This window comes from Oncorhynchus mykiss, chromosome 3 (assembly GCF_057628025.1).
Source record: "Oncorhynchus mykiss isolate SJ-2025 chromosome 3, ASM5762802v1, whole genome shotgun sequence".
Lineage (NCBI taxonomy): Eukaryota > Metazoa > Chordata > Actinopteri > Salmoniformes > Salmonidae > Oncorhynchus > Oncorhynchus mykiss.
Window position 1 is genome coordinate 6,430,302 of NC_143024.1, and position 27,746 is coordinate 6,458,047.

Consider the following 27,746-nt stretch of genomic DNA (forward strand, 5'->3'; position numbering starts at 1 on the left):
CTTCTCTGACTAATGATTACCCTGGTCCAGACCTGGACCTGCTTCAGTTCAGACATCTTCTCTGACTAATGATTACCCTGGTCCATCTTCTCTGGCTAATGATTACCCTGGTCCATCTTCTCTGGCTAATGATTACCCTGGTCCATCTTCTCTGACTAATGATTACCCTGGTCCATCTTCTCTGACTAATGATTACCCTGGTCCATCTTCTCTGACTAATGATTACCCTGGTCCATCTTCTCTGACTAATGATTACCCTGGTCCATCTTCTCTGACTAATGATTACCCTGGTCCATCTTCTCTGGCTAATGATTACCCTGGTCCATCTTCTCTGACTAATGATTACCCTGGTCCATCTTCTCTGGCTAATGATTACCCTGGTCCATCTTCTCTGGCTAATGATTACCCTGGTCCATCTTCTCTGACTAATGATTACCCTGGTCCATCTTCTCTGACTAATGATTACCCTGGTCCATCTTCTCTGACTAATGAATACCCTGGTCCATCTTCTCTGACTAATGATTACCCTGGTCCATCTTCTCTGACTAATGATTACCCTGGTCCATCTTCTCTGACTAATGATTACCCTGGTCCATCTTCTCTGGCTAATGATTACCCTGGTCCATCTTCTCTGACTAATGATTACCCTGGTCCAGACCTGGACCTGCTTCAGTTCAGACATCTTCTCTGGCTAATGATTACCCTGGTCCATCTTCTCTGGCTAATGATTACCCTGGTCCATCTTCTCTGGCTAATGATTACCCTGGTCCATCTTCTCTGACTAATGATTACCCTGGTCCATCTTCTCTGGCTAATGATTACCCTGGTCCATCTTCTCTGACTAATGATTACCCTGGTCCATCTTCTCTGGCTAATGATTACCCTGGTCCATCTTCTCTGGCTAATGATTACCCTGGTCCATCTTCTCTGGCTAATGATTACCCTGGTCCATCTTCTCTGACTAATGATTACCCTGGTCCATCTTCTCTGGCTAATGATTACCCTGGTCCATCTTCTCTGGCTAATGATTACCCTGGTCCATCTTCTCTGGCTAATGATTACCCTGGTCCATCTTCTCTGACTAATGATTACCCTGGTCCATCTTCTCTGACTAATGATTACCCTGGTCCATCTTCTCTGACTAATGATTACCCTGGTCCATCTTCTCTGGCTAATGATTACCCTGGTCCATCTTCTCTGACTAATGATTACCCTGGTCCATCTTCTCTGACTAATGATTACCCTGGTCCATCTTCTCTGGCTAATGATTACCCTGGTCCATCTTCTCTGACTAATGATTACCCTGGTCCATCTTCTCTAATGATTACCCTGGTCCATCTTCTCTGACTAATGATTACCCTGGTCCATCTTCTCTGACTAATGATTACCCTGGTCCATCTTCTCTAACTAATGATTGCCCTGGTCCATCTTCTATGACTAATGATTACCCTGGTCCATCTTCTCTAACTAATGATTACCCCGGTCCATCTTCTCTGGCTAATGATTACCCTGGTCCATCTTCTCTGACTAATGATTACCCTGGTCCATCTTCTCTGACTAATGATTACCTTGGTCCAGACCTGGACTTGCTTCAGTTCAGACATCTTCTCTGACTAATGATTACCCTGGTCCATCTTCTCTGACTAATGATTACCCTGGTCCATCTTCTCTGACTAATGATTACCCTGGTCCATCTTCTCTGACTAATGATTACCCTGGTCCATCTTCTCTGGCTAATGATTACCCTGGTCCATCTTCTCTGACTAATGATTACCCTGGTCCATCTTCTCTGACTAATGATTACCCTGGTCCATCTTCTCTGACTAATGATTACCCTGGTCCATCTTCTCTGACTAATGATTACCCTGGTCCATCTTCTCTGACTAATGATTTACCCTGGTCCATCTTCTCTGGCTAATGATTACCCTGGTCCATCTTCTCTGACTAATGATTACCCTGGTCCATCTTCTCTGACTAATGATTACCCTAGTCCGTCTTCTCTGACTAATGATTACCCTGGTCCATCTTCTCTGACTAATGATTACCCTGGTCCAGACCTGGACCTGCTTCAGTTCAGACATCTTCTCTGACTAATGATTACCCTGGTCCATCTTCTCTGGCTAATGATTACCCTGGTCCATCTTCTCTGACTAATGATTACCCTGGTCCATCTTCTCTGACTAATGATTACCCTGGTCCATCTTCTCTGACTAATGATTACCCTGGTCCATCTTCTCTGACTAATGATTACCCTGGTCCATCTTCTCTAACTAATGATTACCCTGGTCCAGACCTGGACCTGCTTCAGTTCAGACATCTTCTCTGACTAATGATTACCCTGGTCCATCTTCTCTGGCTAATGATTACCCTGGTCCATCTTCTCTGACTAATGATTACCCTGGTCCATCTTCTCTGACTAATGATTACCCTGGTCCATCTTCTCTGACTAATGATTACCCTGGTCCATCTTCTCTGACTAATGATTACCCTGGTCCATCTTCTCTGACTAATGATTACCCTGGTCCATCTTCTCTGACTAATGATTACCCTGGTCCAGACCTGGACCTGCTTCAGAGAAGATGACTAAAGCATAAACATGTACTGTCTGGCACGGTAATAATCAGAGGAGTGGGCTAAAACGCACAGAGATCTATACCAGGCTATGAAGAGGAAGTCTGTAATCAGAGGAGTGGGCTAAAACACACAAGGATCTATACCAGGCTATGAAGAGGAAGTCTGTATTCAGAGGAGTGGGCTAAAACACACAAGGATCTATACCAGGCTATGAAGAGGAAGTCTGTATTCAGAGGAGTGGGCTAAAAAAGCCCATAGAGATCTATACCAGGCTGTGAAGAGGAAGTCTGTAATCAGAGGAGTGGGCTACAACACACAGAGATCTATACCAGGCTATGAAGAGGAAGTCAAAAGATACTCGACAACAACCTGATTCAGTAAACAAATGCTTTTATTTTCACTGAAAAATAAAATAAATAATTCTCAGTGAAACCTCCATCTACAAACAAAAACAACACATACAGGCCTTTTTTCAGACAACAAATCGCGAACTAAATGCTATTGGAACAAAACAAAAACAACAAGAGAAAACAGAATGTCTTGCCAGAATACGATATGAGGTATACTACAGAATGCACGTATCCTAGTATCGTACACAGAACTTCGTACAAGTTTAAAGTAAACACCATTCTCTTTGACGGCAAGCTACAAAAACAAAACACCTTCCTTTTAAAGCCAACGGGTAATAATGTATTATAAAGCAGCTGTAATGCATTAAGGTGTGACCACTTCTATCGTCTCATTATCGTCTCGTAGTACTGACTAAATAACAGGCATTTTGAGTCCGTTTAAAACAAGAAAGGTGTCTCCACGTCTCTAACTATCATCAGACTGTTGGAACAGAGGAGGTGTCTCCTGATCTCTAACTATCATCAGACTGTTGGAACGGAGGAGGTGTCTCCTGATCTCTAACTATCATCAGACTGTTGGAACAGAGGAGGTGTCTCCTGATCTCTAACTATCATCAGACTGTTGGAACAGAGGAGGTGTCTCCTGATCTCTAACTATCATCAGACTGTTGGAACAGAGGAGGTGTCTCCTGATCTCTAACTATCATCAGACTGTTGGAACAGAGGAGGTGTCTCCTGATCTCTAACTATCATCAGACTGTTGGAACAGAGGAGGTGTCTCCTGATCTCTAACTATCATCAGACTGTTGGAACAGAGGAGGTGTCTCCTGATCTCTAACTATCATCAGACTGTTGGAACAGAGGAGGTGTCTCCTGATCTCTAACTATCATCAGACTGTTGGAACAGAGGAGGTGTCTCCTGATCTCTAACTATCATCAGACTGTTGGAACGGAGGAGGTGTCTCCTGATCTCTAACTATCATCAGACTGTTGGAACGGAGGAGGTGTCTCCTGATCTCTAACTATCATCAGACTGTTGGAACAGAGGAGGTGTCTCCTGATCTCTAACTATCATCAGACTGTTGGAACGGAGGAGGTGTCTCCTGATCTCTAACTATCATCAGACTGTTGGAACAGAGGAGGTGTCTCCTGGTCTCTATCATCAGACTGTTGGAACGGAGGAGGTGTCTCCTGATCTCTAACTATCATCAGACTGTTGGAACGGAGGAGGTGTCTCCTGATCTCTAACTATCATCAGACTGTTGGAACAGAGGAGGCGTCTCCTGATCTCTAACTATCATCAGACTGTTGGAACGGAGGAGGTGTCTCCTGATCTCTAACTATCATCAGACTGTTGGAACGGAGGAGGTGTCTCCTGATCTCTAACTATCATCAGACTGTTGGAACGGAGGAGGTGTCTCGTAGTAATGACTAAATAACATTTTGAATCCGTTTAAAACAAGAAAGAAAGCATTTCATCTGTTGGCTTTAAGTAAAGTATTGCAAAAAAAAACAACTGTTTATTAAACAACAACGGTAGCCATTTTAAGATCTGTCTGATTTATGTAGGTGGACTCACAGTATTCAGGCACTAGGTGTGCTACGTTTTTTAAATTGTTTTTTTAATATGATTTTAAAATCGTAAAAGTTAATGCGTGTGGAAGAAAATTCATTCAAAAGAGAAAATGCAAAATGAAAATCAAAGAACTAAAATACATTTTAAATCTCTTGCATCACATTACACATCAGTATTCTCTAAAGATTTTATATATTCATCTCATCAAGTAATAAACACATATTCATATTTATATAAATCTCTTACAATCAATCGGTATCGCTTAAAATCGCATCTCCTAAAATCTCTTCAAAACATTTCAGCTTTTACTAAAAGTTGCACGCCTCGTTTTCTAACAGCAGTTATATTACAACAGTATTTTATTATATTACCCTGAAATCACATCGACATAAAGGATAATGACTTTTGAGTTTTTTATTTATCTGAAATTGGTTCCTATAAAGAGGTTGAGCCCTCAAAACCGTCAACAAGCTACTGTGTCTACAGTCTCATGGACGTCAACAAGCTACTGTGTCTACAGTCTCATGGACGGACACACTGCCTGTCCTCAGAATTACAAATGGAATCGATAGTGAATAACAGAAACAGGTAATCGTTAGATCACTTTATGCAGATGGGCAATGGAAGGATGACATGCTGAGGCTTCTGCACAGCCCTGGGGCACCAAATAAGAGAACAAGTTAACACACTTCTTATAGGACGTTTGGAAACTTCTTATAGGATGTTTGGAAACTTCTTATAGGATGTTTTGGAAACTTCTTATAGGATGTTTTGGAAACTTCTTATAGGATGTTTGGAAACTTCTTATAGGATGTTTGGAAACTTCTTATAGGATGTTTTGGAAACTTCTTATAGGATGTTTTGGAAACTTCTTATAGGATGTTTTGGAAATGTCTTATAGGACGTTTGGAAACTTCTTATAGGACGTTTGGAAACTTCTTATAGGACGTTTGGAAACTTCTTATAGGATGTTTTGGAAACTTCTTATAGGATGTTTTGGAAACTTCTTATAGGATGTTTTGGAAACTTCTTATAGGATGTTTTGGAAACTTCTTATAGGATGTTTTGGAAACTTCTTATAGGATGTTTTGGAAACTTCTTATAGGACGTTTGGAAACTTCTTATAGGACGTTTGGAAACTTCTTATAGGACATTTGGAAACTTCTTATAGGATGTTTTGGAAACGTCTTATAGGATGTTTGGGGTACCACCTCTTCCGTTTCACTCAGTTTCAAAACAGGATCTCCTGTTTCTTGCCTACTGAACATGGCCATTTGGGTTTTGTTCAAAATGATACCCAAATTCCCTGTATATATTGCACTACTTTTGACCAGGACTCATTGAGGGAATTAGGGTGCCATTTTGTAGGTATTCCCCCGTGGGATCATAAGTCCATCCCCAGGCTGTGTATTTGGTCCAGCAGAAAGTCCATGTCTTCTCTGCTGACCTGAGGGCTAATGATGATCTGTCTGAAGAAGTTAGCCTTGTCTCCATGGGGCTGGTAGCCTACCATCATAGAGCCCTTCTTCATCATGCGCTCCTTAACCACTGGCGCCACCTGGGGGTAGGGAGTAGTAAATACGCTTGTGAGATGGTGGAACTGGGAGGTTAAGGCGTCAGTATTTCCAATAATCTCTCCTTCCTTGTGAAGTAAGCTCTCATTCACGTGTGAGAACACTGAATTGGTGTTTCCATGAACCAGTCATTACCTTTCAAATCCATGAATTCACGGCAGAAAGGAGAGATTATTGGGACATAACCAAAGTCAAGTTGTATTTAGAGTCTCCACACACAGATCTAAGGTCCATTTCCGTATGGATTGGATTGGAGGATTTATGGTCCCGCTTGACATCTGGTACCAGTGGTGGGATCTGAACCCACGCCTCCGAAAAGAGACTGGAGCCTAAATCCTCACGGTTAGCTAACATTTGTCTCATTCATATCCTGTGAAATGAATGTTTTTTGTTGTTGTTTGTTTTTCAACATTAATTAATTCCTGAATTCAATTGTATTTTTTGTTGTTGTGTTATTGATGACAGGGCTTCTGTTAATGTTGGAGAACACCACAGGAAAGGAGAGGATCGTGTTCTGTATAACGAGGGGGATGTCCTCCTCTGACTTACCGCATGGACATTTCTCCAGAACTCAGGTCCGTCAGCCATGTCCCTCAGACTGGGAGGAATGTACCAGAAACAGACGTTGGTGTACTCCGGCTCCATCACAAGACGGAATCCATCTCTCTTCTTGATCTCCTCTGCCAGATATCTACCAAAGAGAAGGAAGTCGAGAGTGTCACAAATAATTACATGACACAACCGTACGAAACCCCTTTTTTCAGGCTACAAGAGTTTTACTGAGCCTTTTTGAAGACACTGAAATGTGTCTTCTAGTCTGTCCAACACAGCAATCCTGCTCCAGTGGTCCTCCTGCTATCCTCTAGACCACCACTAGAGGGCCCTGTCCTCCAGCCAGACACTGAAATGTGTCTTTTAGTCTGTCCAACACAGCAATCCTGCTCCAGTGGTCCTCCTGCTATCCTCTAGACCGCCACTAGAGGGCCCTGTCATTGAGCTGGGTGAATATGAATGACAGTAACCTAAATCTATCACTGTTGCATTGAACTGGGTGAATATGAATGACAGTAACCTAAATCTATCACTGTTACATTGAACTGGGTGAATATGAATGACAGAAGCCTAAACCTGTCACTGAACTGCGTGAATATGAATATGAACGCCAGTCGTCCAATAGGATGTATTAGAAATAAGGGCGTGTTCATGGGGAAATAATAAGGAACGGTCCTCCTTCATGTTAAATGGCACCGACCGACCCACTGAATCCTATACAGCATTAGACACATGAATGGAGTGGAGTGAGCAGGGCTATCAGTAACAGTCTGGAAATAGCCTGGCCGTTGTCTGGCCTCGTGTCGTATGACCCCCCCCCCCCCCTCTCTTGGTCCCACAGTCAGTAGGTCCTGAACTGTAAAGGTGACCACAGGTCATCTGGATCGGAATAGATGGGAGGACAACTAAATGCCACACAGAATAGTTAAGGAACCCCCTGACCCGACTGTAATTTTACTGCCAACAACCCAGAAATAGAACCGGCTGACCTCCCAAATATACAGCTCGATTTTCTAGGGCTGCTTGAATTACATGCAGTCTGCCGAGCCCAGTCTGCCAAGCCCAGTCTGCCGAGCCCAGTCTGCCGAGCCCAGTCTGCCAAGCCCAGTCTGCCGAGCCCAGTCTGCCGAGCCCAGTCTGCCGAGCCCAGTCTGCCAAGCCCAGTCTGCCGAACCCAGTCTGCCGAGCCCAGTCTGCCAAGCCCAGTCTACCTCTGTATTCTCCACTGTACACCTTGTTAGAAAGCTGTGGAGATGCTGTGGTTGCTCGTGTAGAAGATCTATCCATCCTCAGCCTGGGTTATATCTATTAGAGAGCGGTATCTCAGGTGTAGGGTTTTACTCCGTTGTTAAACTGCTACTACTCTAAAGTGTATGGAAAACATACTGTTTTGGATGAGCCATGTGACTGTGTCTAGACCAGAGGTGACCACAGTGTAGATGATGGCCTCCTGTCCTCCTGGAGACTTGCCGGGTGGCTGTGCAGGCTTTTGCTCAAGCCCTGCTCTATAACAGATATGACGTAGATGATTCGGCAGAAGTCTGCATACCTTAGTAGGTCTTCAGGGTCGGCCACCTTTTGCTGAACAGTCTATTTGTAGCTAGCTACTGCTTTGGTATTTTGGGCAGAGACACTGAGAGCAGGAAGCATTGGACAGATCCTAATTACATTCGATGCAGAGCCCTTCCCATCACTCTGTATTGTCCCCCCCCCCCCCCCACCCCCCCCCACACACACACAAAAACCAAGCAACAAGCAACTTAAATACACAATGAAACCATTTGAATCTAAAGACATTAAAATATAATATTTGTCATCAATCCCTTCAATCATTTTGCTATAACGTTAAAGTAGTCTAGCTTCTAGGTGTAAGCTGATGGACTGGGCTATTAGCTGAACAGACAGGATCAGTCAGTCTGAGGGGGTCAGTCATGGATGGTGTAAGGTGATGGACTGGGCTATTAGCTGAACAGACAGGACCAGACAGGACCAGACAGTCTGAAGGGGTCAGTCATGGATGGTGTAAGCTGGTGGACTGGGCTATTAGCTGAACAGACAGGACCAGACAGGACCAGACAGTCTGAAGGGGTCAGTCATGGATGGTGTAAGCTGATGGACTGGGCTATTAGCTGAACAGACAGGATCAGTCAGTCTGAGGGGGTCAGTCATGGATGGTGTAAGGTGATGGACTGGGCTATTAGCTGAACAGACAGGACCAGACAGGACCAGACAGTCTGAAGGGGTCAGTCATGGATGGTGTAAGCTGGTGGACTGGGCTATTAGCTGATCAGACAGGATCAGACAGTCTGAAGGGGTCAGTCATGGATGGTGTAAGGTAATGGACTGGGCTATTAGCTGATCAGACAGTCTGAGTCATGGATGCTCCAGGATCATGTTCAAGGGCGGCAGGTAGACTAGTGGTTAGAGTGTAGGGACGGCAGGTAGCCTAGTGGTTAGAGTGTAGGGACGGCAGGTAGCCTAGTGGTTAGAGTGTAGGGACGGCAGGTAGCCTAGTGGTTAGAGTGTAGGGACGGCAGGTAGCCTAGTGGTTAGAGTGTAGGGACGGCAGGTAGCCTAGTGGTTAGAGTGTAGAGGTGGCAGGTAGCCTAGTGGTTAGAGTGTAGGGACGGCAGGTAGCCTAGTGGTTACAGTGTTGGGACGGCAGGTAGCCTAGTGGTCAAAGCGCTGGGCCAGTAACCGAAAGGTTGATAAATCGAATCCCCCGAGCTGACAAGGTAAAAATCTGTCGTTCTGCCCCTGAACAAGGCAGTTAAACCCCACTGTTCCCCGGTAGGCCGTCATTGTAAATAAGAATTTGTTCTTAACTGACTTGCCAAGTTAAATAAAGTTTAAATGACATTTTTAAAAAGGGGGGTCAGTAGAGGGCTGGGAGCTGTACTGTTGCTACGGTGCAGACGGCCTGCCACTACAATGTACACTAAAGCTCATACATTAGACCAGCACAGTAAGCATTTCACTGGACCAGAGCACAAACAGATCTGGGACCAGGCTACAGAGATGAGTCTGCTATCAAGTCTTTGGAGGAAAAACAAAAGAGAAATATATTTTTTGTTTTGTTTTGTTTTGTCGTAAGACGTTTTCAAAACTGACCTGGCCATAGCGAGGGCTCTGTCCACTCTCTCTTCCAGACCCTTGGTGCCGATGGCTTTCCACATCAGCCAGAACTTGAAGGCGTCGGGCTTGCGGCTGCACTGAATGGACTTGTCTCCCGTGTCGTAGCTGACGTCATAGAACTTATCCTGCTGGAAGAGGTAGGAGGCCTGGGCCGAGTGACACCGCTGGAGAAGATTCTAGAACAACGGAACACAGAGAGAACGAATGAGTCTCTGGAGAAGATTCTAGAACAACGGAACACAGAGAGAACGAATGAGTCTCTGGAGAAGATTCTAGAACAACGGAACACAGAGAGAACATATGAGTCTCTGGAGAAGATTCTAGAACAACGGAACGCAGAGAGAACGAATGAGTCTCTGGAGAAGATTCTAGAACAACGGAACACAGAGAGAACATTTGAGTCTCTGGAGAACATTAATTAATACAGAAAATTAATAGACAAGAACAGCTCAAGGACAGAACTACAATAAGACAAATTGTAAAAGGCACACGTAGCCTACATATCAATACCAATACATACACACATCTAGGTCAGAGGAGGAGGAGGAGGAGAGTGAGGAAAAGAATGAGGAAGAGGATGAAGATAATGAGGAAGAGAAGGATGAAATGGAGGAAGAGGAGGAAGAGAATGAAGAGGAGGAAGAGGAGGAGGAAGATAATGAGGAGGAAGTGGAGGAAGACAATGAAGAGGAAGATAATGAGGAGGAAGAGGAGAAAGAGATTTTGCAACACTCGCAACATCATCTGCTAACCATGTGTATGTGACCAATAAAATTCGATTTGAGTTGAGGAGGAAGAAGAGGAGGAAAATAATGAGAACAAGATTTCGCTACACTCGCAACAACATCTGCTAACCATGTGTATGTGACCAATAAAATTCGATTTGAGTTGAGGAGGAAGAAGAGGAGGAAAATAATGAGAACAAGATTTCGCTACACTCGCAATAACATCTGCTAACCATGTGTAAGGGAAGGGGGGGAAGAGGAAGATGGGGAAGAAGGGGGGAAGAGGAAGATGATGAGGAAGAGGAAGCAGTGTTTATCGTACCGTTTTGTCCCGAACCATGAATGCACAGCACTGTAGACCAGCCATCAGCATCTTGTGAGGATTCCATGCTACTGAGTTGGCTCTAAGAGGGAAACAAAGCAACAGAAAGGGTTTTAAAACCACCTGTTATTATGAACAGTTTATCTCTGTTGTCTTACTTCCTCCTCCAGATATACCTGTTGTCTTACTACCACCTCCAGATAAACCTGTTGTCTTACTACCTCCTCCAGATAAACCTGTTGTCTTACTACCACCTCCAGATATACCTGTTGTCTTACTACCGCCTCCAGATAAACCTGTTGTCTTACTACCACCTCCAGATAAACCTGTTGTCTTACTACCGCCTCCAGATAAACCTGTTGTCTTACTACCACCTCCAGATAAACCTGTTGTCTTACTTCCTCCTCCAGATATACCTGTTGTCTTACTACCACCTCCAGATATACCTGTTGTCTTACTACCTCCTCCAGATAAACCTGTTGTCTTACTACCGCCTCCAGATAAACCTGTTGTCTTACTACCACCTCCAGATATACCTGTTGTCTTACTACCGCCTTCAGATAAACCTGTTGTCTTACTACCACCTCCAGATATACCTGTTGTCTTACTACCACCTCCAGATATACCTGTTGTCTTACTTCCTCCTCCAGATAAACCTGTTGTCTTACTACCACCTCCAGATAAACCTGTTGTCTTACTACCGCCTCCAGATAAACCTGTTGTCTTACTTCCTCCTCCAGATAAACCTGTTGTCTTACTTCCTCCTCCAGATAAACCTGTTGTCTTACTTCCTCCTCCAGATAAACCTGTTGTCTTACTACCACCTCCAGATAAACCTGTTGTCTTACTACCGCCTCCAGATAAACCTGTTGTCTTACTTCCTCCTCCAGATAAACCTGTTGTCTTACTTCCTCCTCCAGATAAACCTGTTGTCTTACTTCCTCCTCCAGATAAACCTGTTGTCTTACTTCCTCCTCCAGATATACCTGTTGTCTTACTACCACCTCCAGATAAACCTGTTGTCTTACTACCGCCTCCAGATAAACCTGTTGTCTTACTACCGCCTCCAAATAAACCTGTTGTCTTACTACCGCCTCCAGATAAACCTGTTGTCTTACTACCACTTCCAGATATACCTGTTGTCTTACTTTCTCCTCCAGATATACCTGTTGTCTTACTACCGCCTCCAGATAAACCTGTTGTCTTACTACCACCTCCAGATAAACCTGTTGTCTTACTACCGCCTCCAGATAAACCTGTTGTCTTACTACCGCCTCCAGATAAACCTGTTGTCTTACTACCACCTCCAGATAAACCTGTTGTCTTACTTCCACCTCCAGATATACCTGTTGTCTTACTTCCTCCTCCAGATATACCTGTTGTCTTACTACCACCTCCAGATAAACCTGTTGTCTTACTACCGCCTCCAGATATACCTGTTGTCTTACTACCACCTCCAGATAAACCTGTTGTCTTACTTCCTCCTCCAGATAAACCTGTTGTCTTACTACCGCCTCCAGATAAACCTGTTGTCTTACTACCACCTCCAGATATACCTGTTGTCTTACTTCCTCCTCCAGATATACCTGTTGTCTTACTACCGCCTCCAGATAAACCTGTTGTCTTACTTCCTCCTCCAGATATACCTGTTGTCTTACTACCACCTCCAGATAAACCTGTTGTCTTACTACCTCCTCCAGATATACCTGTTGTCTTACTACCACCTCCAGATAAACCTGTTGTCTTACTACCGCCTCCAGATATACCTGTTGTCTTACTACCACCTCCAGATAAACCTGTTGTCTTACTACCACCTCCAGATAAACCTGTTGTCTTACTTCCTCCTCCAGATAAACCTGTTGTCTTACTACCACCTCCAGATAAACCTGTTGTCTTACTACCACCTCCAGATATACCTGTTGTCTTACTTCCTCCTCCAGATATACCTGTTGTCTTACTACCTCCTCCAGATAAACCTGTTGTCTTACTTCCTCCTCCAGATAAACCTGTTGTCTTACTACCACCTCCAGATAAACCTGTTGTCTTACTACCACCTCCAGATATACCTGTTGTCTTACTTCCTCCTCCAGATATACCTGTTGTCTTACTACCACCTCCAGATATACCTGTTGTCTTACTACCACCTCCAGATAAACCTGTTGTCTTACTTCCTCCTCCAGATAAACCTGTTGTCTTACTTCCTCCTCCAGATATACCTGTTGTCTTACTACCGCCTCCAGATAAACCTGTTGTCTTACTTCCTCCTCCAGATAAACCTGTTGTCTTACTACCACCTCCAGATAAACCTGTTGTCTTACCTGTGAATGCCCTGCAGCAGGTATCTGTGTTTCTTAGACATCAGGGCTCCTCCTCCCCAACATGCCTACAGGAAGGACAGACAAGAGACAAAGAAGAGACAGAGAACAGACAGAGAAGAGAGAGAACAGACAGAGAAGAGAGAGAACAGACAGAGAAGAGAGAGAACAGACAGAGAAGAGAGAGAACAGACAGAGAAGAGAGAAAACAGACAGAGAACAGACAGAGAAGAGAGAGAACAGACAGAGAACAGACAGAGAAGAGAGAGAACAGACGGAGAACAGACAAAGAGAGAGAGAAGAGACAGAACAGACAGAACAGACAGAGAACAGATGGAGAACAGACAGAGAAGAGAGAGAACAGACAGAGAACAGACAGAGAACAGACAGAGAAGAGGGTGATTGAGTGAATGATTAACGGAACAAACAAACTACTGAACAATACCCAAACGGATTGATGGGATCGATAAATCGATAAATGAATGAAAGAATGATCTTTAATTAAGATCCACTTACATCTACATGCATCCATAGATTGTGTCGTTCACAGATGTCAGCTATCTCCTCCAGCGGGTCGAAGGCCCCTAGAACGGTGGTCCCTGCTGTGGCGTTCACCATGAAGGGCAACGCTCCCTGTCAACAACAACAACAACAGCAATATCATCCCACTGGGAACACACACTGGTTGAATCAACGTTGTTTCCAAGTCATCTCAATGAAATTACATTAAACCAATGTGGAACAGATGGGGAAATTATGTCTGTGCCCAATGGGAACGTTACTCCAACATCCTGGTCATTAATACTATATACCAACAGACAGCAATATAATGTTACTCCAACATCCTGGTCATTAATAACCATCAGAGGACAGCAATATAATGTTACTCCATCATCCTGGTCATTAATACTACATACCATCAGAGGACAACAATATAATGTTACTCCATCCTCCTGGTCATTAATACTACATACAATCAGAGGACAACAATATAAAGTTACTCCATCATCCTGGTCATTAATACTACATACCATCAGAGGACAACAATATAATGTTACTCCATCATCCAGGTCATTAATACTATATACAATCAGAGGACAACAATATAATGTTACTCCAACATCCTGGTCATTAATACTACATACCATCAGAGGACAATATAATGTTACTCCAACATCCTGGTCATTAATACTATATACAATCAGAGGACAACAATATAAAGTTACTCCATCATCCTGGTCATTAATACTACATACCATCAGAGGACAATATAATGTTACTCCATCATCCTGGTCATTAATACTATATACAATCAGAGGACAACAATATAAAGTTACTCCATCATCCTGGTCATTAATACTACATACCCTTAGAGGACAACAATATAATGTTACTCCATCATCCTGGTCATTAATACTATATACCATCAGAGGACAACAATATAATGTTACTCCATCATCCTGGTCATTAATACTACATACCATCAGAGGACAACAATATAATGTTACTCCATCATCCTGGTCATTAATACTACATACCATCAGAGGACAACAATATAATGTTACTCCATCATCCTGGTCATTAATACTATATACCATCAGACAACAATATAATGTTACTCCATCATCCTGGTCATTAATACTATATACCATCAGACAACAATATAATGTTACTCCATCATCCTGGTCATTAATACTACATACCATCAGAGGACAACAATATAATGTTACTCCAACATCCTGGTCATTAATACTATATACCAACAGACAACAATATAATGTTACTCCAACATCCTGGTCATTAATACTATATACCATCAGACAACAATATAATGTTACTCCATCATCCTGGTCATTAATACTATATACCAACAGACAACAATATAATGTTACTCCATCATCCTGGTCATTAATACTATATACCATCAGAGGACAATATAATGTTACTCCATCATCCTGGTCATTAATACTATATACCATCAGAGGACAACAATATAATGTTACTCCATCATCCTGGTCATTAATAACCATCAGAGGACAACAATATAATGTTACTCCATCATCCTGGTCATTAATACTATATACCATCAGAGGACAACAATATAATGTTACTCCATCCTCCTGGTCATTAATACTACATACCCTTAGAGGACAACAATATAATGTTACTCCATCATCCTGGTCATTAATACTATATACAATCAGAGGACAACAATATAAAGTTACTCCATCATCCTGGTCATTAATACTACATACAATCAGAGGACAACAATATAATGTTACCCATTCATCCTGGTCATTAATAACCATCAGAGGACAACAATATAATGTTACTCCATCATCCTGGTCATTAATACTACATACCATCAGAGGACAACAATATAATGTTACTCCATCATCCTGGTCATTAATACTATATACAATCAGAGGACAACAATATAAAGTTACTCCATCATCCTGGTCATTAATACTATATACAATCAGAGGACAACAATATAATGTTACTCCATCATCCTGGTCATTAATACTATATACAATCAGAGGACAACAATATAAAGTTACTCCATCATCCTGGTCATTAATACTATATACAATCAGAGGACAACAATATAATGTTACTCCATCCTCCTGGTCATTAATACTATATACCATCAGAGGACAACAATATAATGTTACTCCATCCTCCTGGTCATTAATAACCATCAGAGGACAACAATATAATGTTACTCCATCATCCTGGTCATTAATAACCATCAGAGGACAATATAATGTTACTCCATCATCCTGGTCATTAATACTATATACCATCAGAGGACAACAATATAATGTTACTCCATCCTCCTGGTCATTAATACTACATACCATCAGAGGACAACAATATAATGTTACTCCAACATCCTGGTCATTAATAACCATCAGAGGACAATATAATGTTACTCCATCATCCTGGTCATTAATACTATATACCATCAGAGGACAACAATATAATGTTACTCCATCCTCCTGGTCATTAATACTACATACCATCAGAGGACAACAATATAATGTTACTCCATCATCCTGGTCATTAATACTATATACCATCAGAGGACAACAATATAATGTTACTCCATCATCCTGGTCATTAATACTACATACCATCAGAGGACAACAATATAATGTTACTCCATCATCCTGGTCATTAATACTATATACCATCAGAGGACAACAATATAATGTTACTCCATCCTCCTGGTCATTAATACTATATACCATCAGAGGACAACAATATAATGTTACTCCATCCTCCTGGTCATTAATACTATATACCATCAGAGGACAACAATATAATGTTACTCCATCCTCCTGGTCATTAATACTACATACCCTTAGAGGACAACAATATAATGTTACTCCATCATCCTGGTCATTAATACTATATACCATCAGAGGACAACAATATAATGTTACTCCATCCTCCTGGTCATTAATAACCATCAGAGGAGAACAATATAATGTTACTCCATCATCCTGGTCATTAATACTACATACCATCAGAGGACAATATAATGTTACTCCATCATCCTGGTCATTAATACTACATACCATCAGAGGACAACAATATAAAGTTACTCCATCATCCTGGTCATTAATACTATATACCATCAGAGGACAACAATATAATGTTACTCCATCATCCTGGTCATTAATACCCATCAGAGGACAACAATATAATGTTACTCCATCATCCTGGTCATTAATACTACATACAATCAGAGGACAACAATATAATGTTATTCCATCATCCTGGTCATTAATACTATATACCATCAGAGGACAACAATATAATGTTACTCCATCATCCTGGTCATTAAAACTATATACCATCAGACAACAATATAATGTTACTCCAACATCCTGGTCATTAATACTACATACCATCAGAGGACAATATAATGTTACTCCATCATCCTGGTCATTAATACTATATACCATCAGAGGACAACAATATAATGTTACTCCATCATCCTGGTCATTAAAACTATATACCATCAGACAACAATATAATGTTACTCCAACATCCTGGTCATTAATACTACATACCATCAGAGGACAACAATATAATGTTACTCCATCATCCTGGTCATTAATAACCATCAGAGGACAACAATATAATGTTACTCCATCATCCTGGTCATTAAAACTATATACCATCAGACAACAATATAATGTTACTCCAACATCCTGGTCATTAATACTACATACCATCAGAGGACAACAATATAATGTTACTCCATCATCCTGGTCATTAATAACCATCAGAGGACAACAATATAATGTTACTCCATCATCCTGGTCATTAATACTACATACCATCAGAGGACAACAATATAATGTTACTCCAACATCCTGGTCATTAATACTATATACCAACAGACAACAATATAATGTTACTCCATCCTCCTGGTCATTAATACTATATACCATCAGAGGACAACAATATAATGTTACTCCATCATCCTGGTCATTAATACTATATACCATCAGAGGACAACAATATAATGTTACTCCATCATCCTGGTCATTAATACTATATACCATCAGAGGACAACAATATAATGTTACTCCATCCTCCTGGTCATTAATACTACATACCCTTAGAGGACAACAATATAATGTTACTCCATCATCCTGGTCATTAATACTATATACAATCAGAGGACAATATAATGTTACTCCATCATCCTGGTCATTAATACTATATACCATCAGAGGACAATATAATGTTACTCCATCATCCTGGTCATTAATACTATATACCATCAGAGGACAACAATATAATGTTACTCCATCATCCTGGTCATTAATACTATATACCATCAGAGGACAACAATATAATGTTACTCCATCATCCTGGTCATTAATACTATATACCATCAGAGGACAACAATATAATGTTACTCCAACATCCTGGTCATTAATACTATATACCATCAGACAACAATATAATGTTACTCCATCATCCTGGTCATTAATACTATATACAATCAGAGGACAACAATATAATGTTACTCCATCATCCTGGTCATTAATACTATATACCATCAGAGGACAACAATATAATGTTACTCCATCATCCTGGTCATTAATACTACATACCCTTAGAGGACAACAATATAATGTTACTCCATCATCCTGGTCATTAATACTATATACCATCAGACAACAATATAATGTTACTCCATCCTCCTGGTCATTAATACTATATACCATCAGAGGACAATATAATGTTACTCCATCATCCTGGTCATTAATACTATATACCAACAGACAACAATATAATGTTACTCCATCATCCTGGTCATTAATACTATATACCAACAGACAACAATATAATGTTACTCCATCATCCTGGTCATTAATAACCATCAGAGGACAGCAATATAATGTTACTCCATCATCCTGGTCATTAATACTATATACCATCAGAGGACAACAATATAATGTTACTCCATCCTCCTGGTCATTAATACTATATACCAACAGACAACAATATAATGTTACTCCAACATCCTGGTCATTAATACTATATACCAACAGACAACAATATAATGTTACTCCATCATCCTGGTCATTAATACTATATACCATCAGAGGACAACAATATAATGTTACTCCATCATCCTGGTCATTAAAACTATATACCATCAGAGGACAACAATATAATGTTACTCCATCCTCCTGGTCATTAATACTATATACCAACAGACAACAATATAATGTTACTCCAACATCCTGGTCATTAATACTATATACCAACAGACAACAATATAATGTTACTCCATCATCCTGGTCATTAATACTATATACCAACAGACAACAATATAATGTTATTCCATCATCCTGGTCATTAATACTATATACCATCAGAGGACAACAATATAATGTTACTCCATCATCCTGGTCATTAATACTGCATACAATCAGAGGACAACAATATAATGTTACTCCATCCTCCTGGTCATTAATACTATATACCATCAGAGGACAACAATATAATGTTACTCCATCATCCTGGTCATTAATACTATATACCAACAGACAACAATATAATGTTACTCCATCATCCTGGTCATTAATACTATATACCAACAGACAACAATATAATGTTACTCCATCATCCTGGTCATTAATACTATATACAATCAGAGGACAACAATATAATGTTACTCCATCATCCTGGTCATTAATAACCATCAGAGGACAATATAATGTTACTCCATCATCCTGGTCATTAATACTATATACCAACAGACAACAATATAATGTTACTCCAACATCCTGGTCATTAATACTATATACCAACAGACAACAATATAATGTTACTCCAACATCCTGGTCATTACAGGATAACAGTACAGTAGTAGATTACAGTATAATCAACAGCAGTTCCCTAACCCTCACCATGGGTATAATCAACAGCAGTTCCCTAACCCTCACCATGGGTATAATCAACAGCAGTTCCCTAACCCTCACCATGGGTATAATCAACAGCAGTTCCCTAACCCTCACCATGGGTATAATCAACAGCAGTTCCCTAACCCTCACCATGGGTATAATCAACAGCAGTTCCCTAACCCTCACCATGGGTATAATCAACAGTAGTTCCCTAACCCTCACCATGGGTATAATCAACAGCAGTTCCCTAACCCTCACCATGGGTATAATCAACAGCAGTTCCCTAACCCTCACCATGGGTATAATCAACAGCAGTTCCCTAACCCTCACCATGGGTATAATCAACAGCAGTTCCCTAACCCTCACCATGGGTATAATCAACAGCAGTTCCCTAACCCTCACCATGGGTATAATCAACAGCAGTTCCCTAACCCTCACCATGGGTATAATCAACAGCAGTTCCCTAACCCTCACCATGGGTATAATCAACAGCAGTTCCCTAACCCTCACCATGGGTATAATCAACAGCAGTTCCCTAACCCTCACCATGGGTATAATCAACAGCAGTTCCCTAACCCTCACCATGGGTATAATCAACAGTAGTTCCCTAACCCTCACCATAGGTATAATCAACAGCAGTTCCCTAACCCTCACCATGGGTATAATCAACAGCAGTTTCCTAACCCTCACCATGGGTATAATCAACAGCAGTTCCCTAACCCTCACCATGGGTATAATCAACAGCAGTTTCCTAACCCTCACCATGGGTATAATCAACAGCAGTTCCCTAACCCTCACCATGGGTATAATCAACAGCAGTTTCCTAACCCTCACCATGGGTATAATCAACAGCAGTTCCCTAACCCTCACCATAGGTATAATCAACAGCAGTTCCCTAACCCTCACCATGGGTATAATCAACAGCAGTTTCCTAACCCTCACCATGGGTATAATCAACAGCAGTTTCCTAACCCTCACCATGGGTATAATCAACAGCAGTTCCCAGTCCCGAATGTGTTACATAACATATCTGACACCAAACAACCTTGCTGACTCCATTCATAGTTCTCCTTCTCACCTCATCTTTGGCTCTCTGTACTTGCTTCTCAAACTCCGCAGGAATCATCTTCCCTCTGAGAAACAAAGACACAGAAAGAAACATTAACAAGGATTAGTAACCCAGGTGTCATAGTGACGCAGGTCAGTCATAGATTAACACGGATTAGTAACCCAGGTGTCATAGTGACGCAGGTCAGTCATAGATTAACACGGATTAGTAGCCCAGGTGTCATAGTGACGCAGGTCAGTCATAGATTAACACGGATTAGTAACCCAGGTGTCATAGTGACGCAGCTCAGTCATAGATTAACACGGATTAGTAACCCAGGTTTCATAGTGACGCAGGTCAGTCATAGATTAACACGGATTAGTAACCCAGGTGTCATAGTGACGCAGCTCAGTCATAGATTAACACGGATTAGTAACCCAGGTGTCATAGTGACGCAGCTCAGTCATAGATTAACACGGATTAGTAACCCAGGTGTCATAGTGACGCAGCTCAGTCATAGATTAACACGGATTAGTAACCCAGGTGTCATAGTGACGCAGGTCAGTCATAGATTAACGCGGATTAGTAACCCAGGTGTCATAGTGACGCAGGTCAGTCATAGATTAACACGGATTAGTAACCCAGGTTTCATAGTGACGCAGGTCAGTCATAGATTAACACGGATTAGTAACCCAGGTGTCATAGTGACGCAGGTCAGTCATAGATTAACACTGATTAGTAACCCAGGTGTCATAGTGACGCAGGTCAGTCATAGATTAACACGGATTAGTAACCCAGGTGTCATAGTGACGCAGCTCAGTCATAGATTAACACGGATTAGTAACCCAGGTGTCATAGTGACGCAGGTCAGACATTGTGGACAGTGACAACAGAAGCGTGTGGTGTGGTCAGTGGAAATATCCGTGTAACTGTAGCAGTAACCAGCAGTAACCAGCAGTAACTAGCAGTAATCAGCAGTAACTGTAGCAGTAACTAGCAGTAACCAGCAGGAACCAGCAGTAACTGTAGCAGTAACCAGCAGTAACCAGCAGTAACCAGCAGGAACCAGCAGTAACTGTTGCAGTAACTAGCAGTAACCAGCAGTAACCAGCAGGAAATGTAGCAGTAACCAGCAGTAACTGTAGCAGTAACCAGCAGTAACTAGCAGTAACCAGAAGGAACCAACAGTAACTGTAGCAGTAACTAGCAGTAACCAGCAGTAATTGTAGCAGTAACTAGCAGTAACCAGCAGTAACCAGCAGTAACTGCAGCAGTAACTAGCAGTAACCAGCAGTAACTAGCAGTAACCAGCAGTAACCGTGTAACTGTAGCAGTAACCAGCAGTAACCAGCAGTAACCAGCAGTAACCAGCAGTAACCGTGTAACTGTAGCAGGAACCAGCAGGAACCAGCAGTAACCATGTAACTGTAGCAGTAACCAGCAGTAACCAGTAGTAACCAGCAGTAACCATGTAACTGTAGCAGTAACCAGCAGTAACCAGTAGTAACCAGCAGGAACCATGTAACTGTAGCAGTAACCAGTAGTAACCAGCAGTAACCGTGTAACTGTAGCAGTAACCAGCAGTAACCGTGTAACTGCAGCAGTAACCAGCAGTAACCAGCAGTAACCGTGTAACTGTAGCAGTAACCAGCAGTAACCAGCAGTAACCAGCAGTAACCAGCAGTAAGCAGCAGTAACCAGCAGTAACCAGCAGTAAGCAGCAGTAACCAGCAGTAACCAGCAGTAACCAGCATTAAGCAGCAGTAAGCAGCAGTAACCAGCAGTAAGCAGTAGTAACCAGCAGTAAGCAGCAGTAACCAGCAGTAAGCAGCAGTAACCAGCAGTAAGCAGCAATAACCAGCAGTAACCAGCAGTAACCAGCAGTAACCATGTAACTGTAGCAGTAACCAGCAGTAACCAGCAGTAAGCAGCAGTAACCAGCAGTAACCAGCAGTGACCAGCAGTAACCAGCAGTAACCAGCAGTAAGCAGCAGTAACCAGCAGTAACCAGCAGTAACCATGTAACTGTAGCAGTAAGCAGCAGTAACCAGCAGTAAGCAGCAGTAACCAGCAGTAACCAGCAGTAAGCAGCAGTAACCAGCAGTAACCAGCAGTAAGCAGCAGTAAGCAGCAGTAACCAGCAGTAACCAGCAGTAAGCAGCAGTAAGCAGCAGTAACCAGCAGTAACCAGCAGTAACCAGCAGTAAGCAGCAGTAACCAGCAGTATGCAGCAGTAACCAGCAGTAACCAGCAGTAAGCAGCAGTAACCAGCAGTATGCAGCAGTAACCAGCAGTAACCAGCAGTAAGCAGCAGTAACCAGCAGTAAGCAGCAGTAACCAGCAGTATGCAGCAGTAACCAGCAGTAACCAGCATGAACCAGCAGTAAGCAGCAGTAGGCAGCAGTAACCAGCAGTAACCAGCAGTAACCAGCAGTAACCAGCAGTAGGCAGCATACCTCTTATCTGATGGGATCACATAAACATTGTTGGTGCCAATTCCCAGGAAAGCCGCTGCTTTGGCAACCGAGTAATGACACTGAAAAGAACAATGAGAGAAACATGTCACTGAGGGAGAACTGGTTAATCAAACAAATGACTAGTCTGGGCAGGATCCACAATACGGTGCTATATTAATGACCAGTCTGGGCAGGATCCACAATAAGGTGCTATATTAATGACCAGTCTAGACAGGATCCACAATCAGGTGCTATATTAATGACCAGTCTAGACAGGATCCACAATAAGGTGCTATATCAATGACCAGTCTAGACAGGATCCATAATAAGGTGCTATATTAATGAATAGTCTAGACAGGATCCATAATAAGGTGCTATATTAATGACCAGTCTAGACAGGATCCACAATAAGGTGCTATATTAATGACCAGTCTGGACAGGATCCACAATAAGGTGCTATATTAATGAATAGTCTGGGCAGGATCCACAATAGGTGCTATATTAATGACCAGTCTAGACAGGATCCACAATAAGGTGTTATATTAATGACCAGTCTAGACAGGATCCAAAATAAGGTGCTATACAGACAGGGATTATAAAACCACTTAGTCAATATCTTTCAGGGCAACAGCTGGAACTGAGAAACTCCCTGATAGTTGTGTGTTTGTGTGTGTGTGTGTGGTGTTAAAACAATAACAGGTGTTGGCCTACCCTGGGTGTGTTTGTTTGTGTGTGTGTGTGTGTGTGTGTGTGTGTGTGTGCGCGTGTGTTTACCTCCTGAGATGTAAACATGACCAGTCTAGGCAAGGCAGACAGGCCCAGCACCTTCACATCAGGACAGTGGTGGTACCTGGCCACGTTCACAGCATACATGTTGGACACAGAGCCACCTGGAGAACACAGAGACAATCTCTCAATCACAGGAAGAAGATGAAGGATAAAGAAGGATAAAGAAGAAGATGATGAAGAAGAAGATGAAGAAGAAGATGATGAAGACAATGAAGATGAAGATGTCAGTCTGTGTGGTTTCCATACCTGGGCTGAAGATGCCGTCCCCTCCCTCCTGCCATCCAATGATCTCAATCATCTTCTGCAGAACCGCCTCCTCTGTCAGCAGGAACACTGGAGCCACCTCGTACGTGTACCTGCCAAGACAAACAACATGTCCAGTCAATGACTCACCTGCTCTCACCTGAGCTACAATACTATCCAATCAATCATCAAGAACGAGCTACAGACACTTCTGAGATGAATAGCAGAATAGTTGTCATTGATATCATTTCAGTGATCGTAAACATCCCTTGTCAGGCACAGTTATTACAGTGAGTATGGGTACATGTTGACAGACACTCGGATCATATGAGATGGTAAGATGTAATACTCACAGACTGGGGTTGATAGCTTCTGTGATGAATCGGCCCACTAGTGAATAAGGGTCCATGCCTGCATAGAGCTGGTTGAAGAAGAGAGGATGTCCTGCACATACAAACAGACAAGGTTTGATTCAATCACAACTAAGTTTCCAGGCTTTCCAGAAATCCTGGTCGGAAAAATCCCGGGATCAGGATAGAATAAGCAAGAAAATCCAGATACTAACTTTAACCATTCCCTAATGTTAGCTAACTTTAACCCTTCCCTAATGTTAGCTAACTTTAACCCTTCCCTAATGTTAGCTAACTTTAACCCTTCCCTAATGTTAGCTAACTTTAACCCTCCCCTAATGTTAGCTAACTTTAACCTTACCCTAATGTTAGCTAACTTTAACCCTACCCTAATGTTAGCTAACTTTAACCTTACCCTAATGTTAGCTAACTTTAACCCTTCCCTAATGTTAGCTAACTTTAACCCTTCCCTAATGTTAGCTAACTTTAACCCTTCCCTAATGTTAGCTAACTTTAACCCTTCCCTAATGTTAGCTAACTTTAACCCTACCCTAATGTTAGCTAACTTTAACCCTTCCCTAATGTTAGCTAACTTTAACCCTTCCCTAATGTTAGCTAACTTTAACCCTTCCCTAATGTTAGCTAACTTTAACCCTTCCCTACTGGTAGCTGACTTCAACCCTAACCTAATGTTAGCTAACTTTAACCCTAACCTAATGGTAGCTAACTTTAACCCTTCCCTAAGAGCTAACTTTAACCCTTCCCTAATGTTAGCTAACTTTAACCCTTCCCTAATGTTAGCTAACTTTAACCCTTCCCTAATGTTAGCTAACTTCAACCCTTCCCTAATGTTAGCTAACTTTAACCCTTCCCTAATGTTAGCTAACTTTAACCCTTCCCTAATGGTAGCTGACTTTAACCCTTCCCTAATGTTAGCTAACTTTAACCCTTCCCTAATGTTAGCTAACTTTAACCCTTCCCTAATGTTAGCTAACTTTAACCCTTCCCTAATGTTAGCTAACTTTAACCCTTCCCTAATGGTAGCTGACTTTAACCCTAACCTAATGTTAGCTAACTTTAACCCTAACCTAATGGTAGCTAACTTTGACCCTTCCCTAATGTTAGCTAACTTTAACCCTTCCCTAAGAGCTAACTTTAACCCTTCCCTAATGTTAGCTAACTTTAACCCTTCCCTAATGTTAGCTAACTTTAACCTTTCCCTAATGTTAGCTAACTTTAACCCTTCCCTAATGTTAGCTAACTTTAACCCTTCCTTAATGTTAGCTAACTTTAGAGTTTGAAGGTCAGCTGGTTGATAGACCTGGTTGACAGGGGTTTTACATTTGGGGTCTGGCTGGACCGGGCTAGGTGGGGGTCAAGGGATCTCAGATGTCAGGGGCTGGGAGGTTTAAGGGGCCGGGAGAGTTAAGGGCCTAGGACGGTTAAGAGGCTTGGAGGGGTATTAAGGATGGGCTACTGTCGCTATCTTGATGATTAACAGCCTGGGTTGGATAGGATAGCGTTGGGGGAAGGGTTTAGGATTGAGCTGTTTCCTATCAGTCTTGACACTATCGTATGGCGAAGGAGATACTCTGGGCTGGAGAGTTAGAAGGTTAGGGTTTAGGACCGGTTTGGGATGAAGTTCATTGGTGTCTTTTAAAGAGTCCGGGTTTTGAAAGTCTGGGTTTGGATGCGGGCGGGGGAGGGGGGGGGGGGGTTGGGTCAGGGTTTGGCTGAGGTCTGGGGGGTTAGATTTTAAATCAGGGTTGAGCTGGGTCCTTACCGGTCTTGACACTGTATCGGATGGCATCCCGACAGCGCTGCAGTATCTGGGGATGTGCCTCGCCTCCTTCCCGCAACTCTAGGTCTAATAGGTCCTTCAGCTGCTCCGGAGAGCGCCACTCGCACACCTGTTACATGGGAGAGAAGGAAATAGACTTTGGCGGTTGCTCAAAATGAATACTACCGTGCTCCGAGCGCGGAAATTAGAGCACGGGATGCTGGGAGTATGAGTCCATATCAAAGTTGGCAAAAACGGAGGGCACTTCTCGAATCCGTACTCCAGTTTGTACATATTTCTGAAGCGTAGATCGACGCCGCAACGGAAAGTAGGCACAGAAATATGACGCAACCGGGTTAAAAATGATGCAACATTTCTTGAAATCAAGGGCGGACATTATTAACTGAGCTGAAGTCAGAGAAAGTACACTCCGACTTCGGAATGAAATGTTGCCTCTTCACATCTCATATGTCGGCTGACTACAATATTTATTTTTATTTTATCTAGATACGTTAATGAATGCATGCTGTGTTCATTTTTTGCTGTGTTTACCTGGCTACAATACCCACTGTAGTGTGTGTAAATCGCAAGCCCATAGTAAATCAATAGGGCTAACTGTCTTGCTACTACTGTTAGCTAGCCACAGAGAATTGTTAGCTAGCTAGCCACCCACAAAGACTTGACATCTGAAACGTTTTGCTTTGTGTATATCCTGTTTGGTCTCTATTGTTGCCATTGTCCTGGTTGGAAGAAGGGTCTGTGAATGGGGAGGTGCAGCGTGAGGTAATACAGTAGGGGAGGTGCAGCGTGAGGTAATACAGTAGGGGGAGGAGCAGTGTGAGGTAATACAGTAGGGGGAGGAGCAGTGTGAGGTAATACAGTAGGGGGAGGAGCAGCGTGAGGTATTACAGTAGGGGGAGGTGCAGTGTGAGGTAATACAGTAGGGGGAGGAGCAGTGTGAGGTAATACAGTAGGGGAGGTGCAGCGTGAGGTAATACAGTAGGGGGAGGAGCAGTGTGAGGTATTACAGTAGGGGGAGGAGCAGCGTGAGGTAATACAGTAGGGGGAGGAGCAGCGTGAGGTAATACAGTAGGGGGAGGAGCAGCGTTAGGTAATACAGTAGGGGGAGGAGCAGCGTTAGGTAATATAGTAGGGGAGGTGCAGCGTGAGGTAATATAGTAGGGGAGGTGCAGCGTGAGGTAATACAGTAGGGGAGGTGCAGTGTGAGGTAATATAGTAGGGGAGGTGCAGCGTGAGGTAATACAGTAGGGGGAGGTGCAGCGTGAGGTAATACAGTAGGGGAGGAGCAGCGTGAGGTAATACAGTAGGGGGGGAGTGCATCTCAAATGTAATACTCAATGTGTTCTCCACACTCTCATCCTCACAAGAACGTACTCAAGAGAACGTGGTCGGAAAATGCACTCAGGGCGTGAGCGTATGGAGCGCGGTAGGTAGTATGCATATTGATAAACCCCCCTCGAGCTACATAGTGAAAATGGTGCCATTTCAGACTGTTCCCT

The 27,746-nt window shown here is 42.5% G+C and overlaps 1 protein-coding gene across 1 annotated transcript in view; it reads right to left on the minus strand.

Annotated features, from left to right (window-relative positions):
* Positions 1-2,947: 2,947 nt before the first annotated feature.
* The window catches only part of LOC149984284 (acidic amino acid decarboxylase GADL1-like), a 29,582-nt gene continuing 4,783 nt past the window's right edge, over positions 2,948-27,746 (minus strand). Inside the window, exons 3-14 of the mRNA XM_090219765.1 lie at positions 26,230-26,356; positions 24,450-24,540; positions 24,100-24,209; positions 23,839-23,954; positions 23,065-23,144; positions 20,639-20,693; positions 13,640-13,756; positions 13,127-13,191; positions 10,809-10,890; positions 9,738-9,937; positions 6,624-6,765; positions 2,948-6,058 (exon numbers count right to left, since the gene is read on the minus strand). Of these exons, the coding sequence (XP_090075891.1) occupies positions 5,885-6,058; positions 6,624-6,765; positions 9,738-9,937; positions 10,809-10,890; positions 13,127-13,191; positions 13,640-13,756; positions 20,639-20,693; positions 23,065-23,144; positions 23,839-23,954; positions 24,100-24,209; positions 24,450-24,540; positions 26,230-26,356 (1,359 nt within the window). The 3' untranslated portion in view covers positions 2,948-5,884. The remainder of the gene's footprint in view (positions 6,059-6,623; positions 6,766-9,737; positions 9,938-10,808; positions 10,891-13,126; positions 13,192-13,639; positions 13,757-20,638; positions 20,694-23,064; positions 23,145-23,838; positions 23,955-24,099; positions 24,210-24,449; positions 24,541-26,229; positions 26,357-27,746) is intronic.